The 10000-nt window shown below is 39.5% G+C and overlaps 1 protein-coding gene across 1 annotated transcript in view; it reads right to left on the bottom strand.

Annotated features, from left to right (window-relative positions):
* Positions 1–309, bottom strand: part of LOC138020418 (streptococcal hemagglutinin-like) — a 16807-nt gene extending 16498 nt beyond the window's left edge. The window contains exon 1 of the mRNA XM_068867407.1: positions 189–309. Within this exon, the coding sequence (XP_068723508.1) occupies positions 189–228 (40 nt within the window). The 5' untranslated portion in view covers positions 229–309. The remainder of the gene's footprint in view (positions 1–188) is intronic.
* Between the last annotated feature and the right edge of the window lie 9691 nt (positions 310–10000).

The following is a 10000-nucleotide window of genomic DNA, read 5'->3' as shown; positions in this document are numbered from 1 at the left end:
AGCAAAGAGTTTAGTTGCTACGTCAATGCCAGCTCACATAGTCTTACTGAGCCATCTGAAAAGAAAAGAACTATTTTCACTCTTCATTGCCTCCAGCGCCATCATGCACGTTTTACTGGAGCAACCGGCAACCGGCTATTAAGGTTGCTGACAATTTAAGAGTTCTTCAATATGTCGGTATAACTTACCCTGCAAAACAGCCGAGAACAGAAATGCGTTGCACACCATTTTTTACAGTGAGGGCCAGTAGAACTCAGTTGGTTTCATTCCGAGTCAGGCTTTGGCAAGCTCGTTCTGTTTGACCTCTTTTTGCATACCACTTGTCACTTGATTGAACTGCGCACTGCTTCCAAGAAAGTCGTCTCACTTCATTGCGCTTTGTTAATCACCTCTTCCAGAACATAAGGAGACATTTGATTGTCCTTCCTGATAACAAAATTGAGGTGTTGTTTGACTTCTTGATCGTCACTTTCATGAAGGCGAACAAAATTAGACATGTGCAATGTGAGCTAAAACTAGCAATTACGTTATTCAAATCAATTATCAAATTCGGCGAACCAATAGTAAATAAAGATAAGCCATAACTTAGTGCTTCAAAACTTCATTAATAATTCACAAGCGAAACAGCCTATCGGGTCCCCGATAAAACGTCACGGGTATGAGCTTCAAATTTACATTAGAATTCTTTATATAAAGCATATTTATACACCCTTTTAATAAGTCTAATATATGCCGTTTTCCGCTAATGACGTCAAACTCATGCTTTTAAAATTTATTCAGAAATGTACAAAAGCTTCAAACAAGAAAAGAAATCGGAAACGTTTTAGGCCTTTGTAAATTACTAAATAAAATTTGAAAGCAAGAGTTCGACGTCATTAGCGGAAAACGGCATTTATTAGACTTATTAAAAAGGTGTATAAGGCATAGCTTGTGTCTCCTGTATGCTAATGTTCTCCTCTCACAATTTGAACCTTTGTTCGGACTCCAGAGGGAAAAGCTTTTTGTGTAATGTACTAAAACCTGAAACGAAACCTCTGGAACGAAACCACTGGAACCGCCGAAACCATGGAAACACCGGAATGAAACCACTGGAACCATCTAAACACGGGAACGAAACCGGAAAAACGATCGAAACAGCCGCAAATTCACTTTCCACAATAAAACATCTCTTCGAAATGCAAATACATTGCATTAATAAAATCTCAACCTCCGATAATGCTAGCTTTCTCATTGGCTCACTGGATCTTTGTTACCAGCCATTATATACCTGCGTTTAACCTTGTATGGAAATGAATGCTCGCTCAGCATAACATTTTTGGCGCCCGGAAGCCACATCACTTTCCTATCTTTTTCTAAAATTAAATAAAATTTAGCAAAACCAAAGGTTGAGAATTTATTAAAACAATTATTCCATTCCCCCTTGTTGGATACGATATAGACCTTATTCATAAATGGCGGTCACATTTATAATTCTTTTGTCCACGTGCAAGTTAGCCTACCTGGCCTCATTTTAGAGCAAGAATTCTTTTCAATTCACTGTATGGTATCGAGGCTTGGTAGGCTAATTTGCACTTCGACAAAGGAATTATAAATTGGCCGCCATTTATGAATACGGTCTATTGGTGATAGCCAAATCGGCACTACACGCCTCGTTGGCTATTTACCATCTCGTCTCCAACGCGGGCTCATGGAATAATTGTTAAAAAATACAATAATTAAAAAAAATGCGTTAACATTCTTTTATGATAACTTTGTCCCCTCGTATTTTTGTTTGTTGTCTTGTTCAGGCTGTTTGCAACGTCGTTTTCACGCCAAACGCTTCAAATTTTCAGGAATCTGACCGCAAATGCAGTGGCGTTTGGTCTCAGTTAATTTGAGTTGTAAAACTAAAAGTAATGAAAAAAATAAAAGAATCTTCTGGTTTCACTCTTTGTATGTGCTTAGGGAATCTGCAAAGATTGTGAATAAAGATCAACTGAAACAGAATACTAGAACAGACAATCCGCTGGGACGTCGAGTCTCAGTGTTGTTATTAGGGAGCTTACCAAACGAGGACGACGACGGCTACGAGGACTACGAGTTCGCGTTATTTATATCACTACGAAACTATTTCATGTCGTTTCGCGTGAAAAATGTGTAGTAACTGTTGAGGAATTAAACTAGTATGAGTGGGTTGGAAGCGTAGAGAGAGAACTAGTACTCAAAATTCATCGTCATGTGCTAACGTCCTCCACAGAAACTTGAATTGGGTCATTTCACGTCGTCATTTAGGAGATGACGGCAAAAAAATGTACCAGAATGTAAAACGCACGTGCAGAGCTTGCAGAGCCATTGTTTTTGCTCACTAAACCTATTGTTTTGTAGCGTCATCGTTGCCGTCGGCGTCGTCGTTTCGTAAGCTCCCTATTGAGTCTGTTTTGATGGTTTTGTTCAAGTTTTTATGGCTGTTTCGTGTGTTCCGGTAGTTTCGTTCGGTGTTTCGATTGTTTCATTACTTTGTTTTGGTGTTTCGATGGTTTCGTTTCGCTGTTTAGGGTTTTAGTACATGCCGTTATTGAAGCCCGCTCAATAAACTCCCAGGTCGTGTTTTATCGGGTGTAGAACAACTCGACGACGCGCCATGGTTTCAGGAAAACACAGGTGAGGGTCTTAGGTCGGCGTTGGACCAGGTCAAACAATCTGCGAGTGATGCAAGGAAGACTAAGTATGTATTGACCATGTATCTTCAGTGATACTGTTTGGCGTTTAAACGACATCAAACATCGTTTGGTTTCTTCTTTTCATCAAGTACATTTAGTCATCCGGAGAAATCCTTGACTATTGCTACGTCATAGCCCCGTTTGCATACACAAAAATAAAAATGGCAGATTTCAATTTAAATTTGCCCATTTTTGAAGCGTTATTGTTGGCTATTTAAACACATTTAGTCCAAATGAGTGGTCAAGTCTGACAATACAGGTTAACAACTTTCGATTCAGAGAAACGTTTTCTATACCCTTTTTTCCCTTTAAAGTTAATTTCTAAAATGTATTAATAATTCAGTAGTTCAGTAGCCAATAAAAGATGGCTAAATTCGTCACGTTCTTTTGTTTTGATACCCAATGAAAACACAGATAAAAACCACACGTTTTTTGGATCAGATATCCATACCACACGTGGTTTTCATCTGTTGTCTCATTGGACATTAAGATTCATGCGTAGTAAGCCAAATCTAAATGCCTTTGAAAGCCACAGATAATTCCATAAAAGGGCCTTGCTGGATACATCTCCTCTTGACTATTCGCATCCTCCTGGAAAAACTTTAGCGTGTTGGCCTCCATAGTTGCCAAATCTGTACACGACTACGCCACCCGGACCAAACTTGTCTATTTATTTGCCATTCGCGAAAATTTTAACGCTTATTTGATTTTGTAAGCTGTTGACTTATATAGGAATACTCTCATCTAACAACTTTGGTTCTTCTTCATAGTAGTTATAATGGAAAACGAAAACGGTTTACGGTATTCACAGCAAAAGACTGTGACATCTTCACTCCCGCATGACTTCCAACAAACAACAATGAATTTCGCATATTTTAATTATATTAATCACATAATCATAGGAAATTAGAGTACTGAAACAATACCCCAAAATTACTAAAGAAGTGTGAATACCTTTAGAAGCCATATTAAAAACGAGTGTGAGTGTTTCATCAGGGGTTCCAAACACCTCGAAACAATAAAAGCACTCCGCCTTCGGCTTCGTGCTTTCATCTGTTTTATATTACATGAAATACATACTCGCTTAACTTCAAGGACATGCGGTACATAGAGGATAGAGGAAGGTAGTACTTTTTCTCATCAGAGTGTAATTTGCTTTCTTAATCAAATTCTAGGTTCAAGTTGTTATTTTCCCTTTGTGATGAAAAGGAGTCTAGGAAAAGGACCACACGTGCATCGATTTTGACTGCCAACAGAGCGGCATCCTCTTCTTCCGAAAGCGAACAGGTAAGAGAAGTAATACCTGTTATACAAGATGGTATTATTTTGAATGAACAGTATCTACATCCCTCCTAACAATCTACTGAAACGTCATCCAAAACAGCGCACCGGTGGCTTGGTTGGTTGAGCATCAGGCTGTCATGCGGGGAGGTCGCGGGTTCGAACCCTGGCCGCATCAACACTCGGGATCTTAAAATAACTGAGGAGAGAAAGTGCTGCCTTTGTAATTTCAATGGTTAGACTTTTTAAGTGTTCTCGGATAAGGAGTATAAACCGTAGGCTCCGTCTCACAAATTCTTTTATGTTCATAAGTTCCCTGTGGGACGTTAAAGAACCACACGCTATTCGAGAAGAACAGGGGATTACGTCCCCGGTGTTACGGATGTCCTGTTCTCTCCAGCAGAAGTGGCCTGCTTGGCAGGGATCTTCTAACAAGGCCCATGTACGATACCCTGCGAGCAGAGTCTCTTTTGATCTTCCTAGATACGTCGGGAAGAGGAAAGAAGACTCTGCCAACCACCTCAACATTTCGTATTAAGCATGCATTAAAAATTCCAATGTTTTTGGTCTCAGTCACGTGCGACCAGTAACCACAAAACGAAAACAAACAGTCGGGATATTTTCGATCACCTGGCAAACACACGACAACCAAGGAATCATTTCATTGGAAACTCAGGAGAGTTCATACTTTTAAATTGCCATTTCCATTTTTACTGAAAAAATTATGGGTTTCTTGCGGACTAGTTACGTAAGAAATACTCATGGGAATTTAGACAGTTAAAAATTGCCACGCTATTGTAAAATATTGATGACGCGTGGCCATTGATCATGCGCAAAAATAAAAATAAAAGAATTTGACTGACTCATCCATTTTCTTGGATGAGCGGCAAATGAAAGAATCGGCAAATGAAAGAATCTCGGGGCGGCCAGAGGCTTCTTTTCTCTTTCCGACTTATCTAGGAAGACCGAGAGAGACTGTACTCACAGGGAAGGTATATGAGGCCACCTAAGCAGAAACAGCCATATGTCAACAAAGGACTTTACCGAGTACTGGAACATGTAGATGTAGATATATTGAACCAAGAAATAACTTTTTTTTTGCTCTGTTCGTAATGCTTCAATAAAATAATAAGAATGAAGTGACATTACAGTAAAAATACTCTAACGAGATCAAATTCCTATCGTCAATACATGTGCTGAGGGCATGTATATATGAATACTCATTGACCAGAACTCTTCCTTTTGTTACAATCACAGGAAGAAGGAGAAACACTGAAACCTCGGAATACGAAACGTAGAAGAAAAGCTAACTCCGCCGTTGATTCAGATAGTGATGACTGAGCTCCAAGTCAAGTGCAATATCGTCATGAAATATACTAAGGACCTAAGACCAGATTTTATGAGGAGATTGCGGCCGAATTTCCCAATTCGACAATAAAAAATTCACCCACCCACCAGCCCTTTTGTGGCGCCCAACCGTACTCTCTAAACGAAAATAAAATAAATTTGAACATAAATGTGTACTCCGGTTCTGTACTAAAATTTAGCCACGTTTTCAAGGTTCCATTTGTAATGGTTTTACCATAGACCTAATCGGCCAACTCAATGTTGTACCCAATTCAAAACGTTTTGTTGCAGGTATTTCCATATCATTTAAATATGAATGCTACATTATCATGCAAATACAGTACACAAATAATCTTGAGATTTGAATTGGGTCCAACATTGAGTTAGCCGATTAGGTCTATTGACTGGGCGAATGATTGGATTAAATGCACTAATTATACTTATTTATGTAATTAGCGAGACCAACCTCAACTTGAACAATTCAGAGCAAAAGTTTTCATTGAAATCAGGCTAAATTCATTAGAAGAAATTCAAAAAGTGATTTAATGGCGCAATTTTGTGGACTAGATCAATTAACCATACTATTCGCTACATTCCCATTCCCATGATGCAATACGTTTTGGGGAATTCTTTGCATAAAAACAGTTCAAGTTATTTACTCGTGGGACTGTATCATGCTTCAGTGAACTGGATATCTATTGTTTTCAGGCAAATAACCCCCCAAAATGAACTGTATTATGACAGTTGTGAAAATAGCGAATTGAACCTTTGCAAAATATAATAAGTATGATGCATTGGTATTAGCTGCTATGTCAGGAAAATGATGTAATATTAACAAAGAAATTAAATACAGAAACTTAAAACACGATGCTTGAATAAAGTTCATATATCCTGATCGTATAATGACATCTTACTGAATTTTGTTACATCGAGAGGCTCTTCCTCAGGAAGCGTTAGTACCGCCTCCTTTCTTCTACCAGTCACCCCTCGTAAGGCTTATGTCAGACAAAAAATACAGAAACGTCCTTCAAAAGTCAAAAAGCTTCCTTTAGAAAAGAAGAGAATTTTGTGAACTTGAAAAGCCCACAGAAAGTAAGGAACGCGAAAGGACACTATTACTACAAACGAAAGTGGTTTAAACTGATACCTTGCAATTGATTGGAGTTTGATCGTCCGGGGATGTTTCGTCACTGATGTTTCGACAACCTGTGAAGTCACTTTCAGAGTCTTCCGAAAATCAGTCATGTCTGTTTATCTTATGATATTTAAGCTGATCAGCCATCAGAAACACAAGATCATTAGTTTGTCAGGTGACGCCAAAAATTATCCTGCGGGCGCCATTAAACTGACTGCCTTCATTCATTACTATACTGAACCGTTGACTTCTATTACGACTGCTTAGCAACACTGACATAGCGGACAAAGAATCGAAACTTTTCTTCAGGACAGCAGTCTAACACTCTTTACGGATTGAAACGCAACAAGTCTTAAGTCTTCAAGGCCGATAACGGCATGGCTCATCTAACAAACAAACCACACTTCTTTTCCTTTGACTGATCAGCTCACTGACCAGAATATTTGATCGAGCAATGGTCCTTATTCGCGCGGCGGCCATATTGGCCACAGACAATATTTCGTACTCCGAGCCTCGATTTGAAATGTTTGGGAACGTGTTTCGGTGGGCAAAAACAAAAGTTTTCAATCCCTCTGGACTGAACATGGCCGCTGTGTGATTAAGGCCTATTGACAGCACACTCTCACTGAAATCGAAAGATTACTCCCACTCGTCACCAACCGCAACGGTCCCTCTCACTAGTACACCCAATCAGATGATCAAATTTTGTACTTAACAATTATTCTACGAGCGAGCGTTGGATTTTAGATAGATAGCAACCGACGCGCGTAGCGCCGTGTTGGTTATAATCAACTCATATCCAACAAGCGTGAGTGGAATAATTATTTTATTAAAAACACCCACATCTTGAATTATGGATAAATCTCCCCTATTTTATTTTGTAAAAGCAACAAAAATTATGCGTACAGTTTCTGATATTTGTAGAGCATGGTATAATTGCTCCTATCCCATGATAGGAAAGCCAATCAAAGCTCGAGAAATGCATTACCCAGTGATCTAGTTTTTAAAAATAAAATTATCCAGCTCTTGAATGAAGTGTTCTTCCTCTCTTTTCTTTTTACATTCACTGGGCTGACGAGTATGGGAAAAGAGACCTCTGCCAGGGTCGAAACTCACTTTGATCCAACCACCGTCCCCAACCTTGGAAGGCATGCCCCATGATATATTTGGTGACTGTGACTTGAGCCTGCTGTGTCCCGCGTATTCCTTTATAGTAATTCCGCTGTTTTTAAGGGAGCCCACACAACATGAAGTATCACATGAGGATTCGGTCGCTAAGTAATCGCCACACATGCTCAACATGGTGAGTCTCGACCCATGGCAGAGGTTTCATTTCCCGTACCCGTCAGCCAAGCGAACGCAAAAGAAAAGAGACCCGCTCTTGTACCGTACCGGCACCTCCATTTAGAGGTCTTATGCTTTTTGGTAACAGAACTGGAAGGAGGATTGTTGAAACTTGAGCAAGGAAATTTCGAAGGTCCAAAACGTAGGTAAAGTGCCGTTGTGTTTCTTGTTGAATGTTGTTGTTTGGCGTGGTCGTCGAAGATATTCAAGTCCCTACTAGGAAAGTGCTTTCTCTCGGTCGTATTTTTGGGCAGGGTGAATGTTGTCCCAGGATTTCAATCATTTGTGCAATATCTCCGACATTTATGAAACGCTGTTTACAAAAAGGTTTCTTTTTTGATTTGAATAATTTCCTGTAGAAACACTAACCTGGCAATGGGGCCGGTCAGCTAGTCAAATGCAATAGATAATAATAAACTAGACGCTCTTTGAGCGTAAACTACCAATGGTATGTGTTACACAAAAACAGAGGGCAATGAGTTGGGTGGTATTGAATGCGCTGAAACTGGATTTTCTCTGGTGTAATACCGCCTGCGGCAATTCGAAAATAAAAATGAAATAAGAGGCTACGGGAAGTCTACACTTTGTTCCAAGGACCTTTAGCCAATTGCCTTTTAAAATTCACAGTATTTCAATGATTTTTTATGTTACAATATCTTGGTCAATATCCAGTTCAATTCCGTAGTCCGACGTCCAAAGTCCAAACCGCGAAGATTATGAGAAGAAGACCGGTGAGATAACTCAGTTATTTTTTTCATGTACAGTAGCAGCAAAATCATTAAAAGGCAGACTTATACAGTAATATGAGGAACGTTTGAATGCGCTTATGGCATAGATAGGTACAGTTTGACTTTAGTAATCTGCAATTTTAAATGTCAGTGTTTACATTATACCGTTCCTTTGACAAGAAAAAAATAGTTAGGCCAGTTTTTGCTACGAGGATAACAGCGACAAAAGCACGAGTTTCTCGCCAATTTTCTATGATAAAACTTGTTCATAAATCAAAATTCTACGTTAACAGCACACACTAGGGCTACTCCTTCGTATCTGGCTAGAGATCTTCTTCTCACTACTTTTTCACATTGAATTCCACGTAAAACTATACTTGACATTGGGGACAAGCGGCAACTATACTAAACAGTGGAGGAAATAATAATAATAATAATAATAATAATAATAATAATAATAATAATAATAATAATAATAATAATAATAATAATAATGATTTAATTCTTATATTGCGCGCTTTCCATGAAATGATTAAGCGCGCATAAGGTGATTTCTATCTATAATAATTAAATACAAGGTGTCTAAATAATAATTATTCTATCACATGACCGGAGGCATGGAGAGCCCATGAGATAGCACAGCGCATGCGTCAAGTCATTCTTTTAAACCCAGTGGTTGTGTCAGATATAGTCCAGATTCCCATATTAGACATAAGAATAACAGGGATGGGATCTCATAGCTGACCGGGTGGGCGTGTGATCTCCTGCCTCCTTGGTCATGTGATAGAATCTCAATCAAACTTCAACTTACAGGTAAGTTTCGTTTAATTTTCCAATTCTATCACATGACCGGAGGCATGGAGAGCCCATGAGACTTCAAAGCTCTGACACAGCCAGCTAAGTATGTCACATTAAACAAAACAAGTCATTGTACACGTGCGTCGCATCAAGCAAGTCGATTTCTATAGAAGTTAAGAAGGAAACAACTAAAAAAAGTAGAATCTAACGTAGTTAGATCACACAAACCTTTAAGAACCAACGTAGTTGGTCCTACATTACAAATACGTAGCCCTAACGAGGTTAGAAGTCGAAAAATGACAGAACTTGAAGGAGCATCTCGCGACGTCTCCAACGAGGCCGGTGAGACGCCAACCATGAACGCTTTGGCCAGCATGGTCCAGTCTGTAGTCCAAGAACCGACGAATGGATCAGCTGGGCGAGCCCGTTAACCTCGAAGACAAGGACCTCGACTACGAAGAGGGCGAACTGGAGCACGGAGATGCTGACAGAGAATCAATTGTTTCTCTCGATGCAAAGGTCAACGAATTGACCAAAGCCCGCGAGGCGGGAAACAAAAAATCAAAGAGCACTAGTGCTCTTCATGATATAGCTCAGGATCTCGATCTGAGTGAGAAAACTGGGAGCGCTGTGGATGAGAAACTGGCTAGTATTGTGAATAGTCTCCT

Source organism: Montipora capricornis, chromosome 10 (genome assembly GCF_036669925.1).
Source record: "Montipora capricornis isolate CH-2021 chromosome 10, ASM3666992v2, whole genome shotgun sequence".
Classification (NCBI taxonomy): Eukaryota; Metazoa; Cnidaria; class Anthozoa; order Scleractinia; family Acroporidae; genus Montipora; species Montipora capricornis.
The sequence above is the reverse complement of the archived record's forward strand: the minus strand, read 5'-3'. Positions and strand labels throughout refer to the sequence as shown.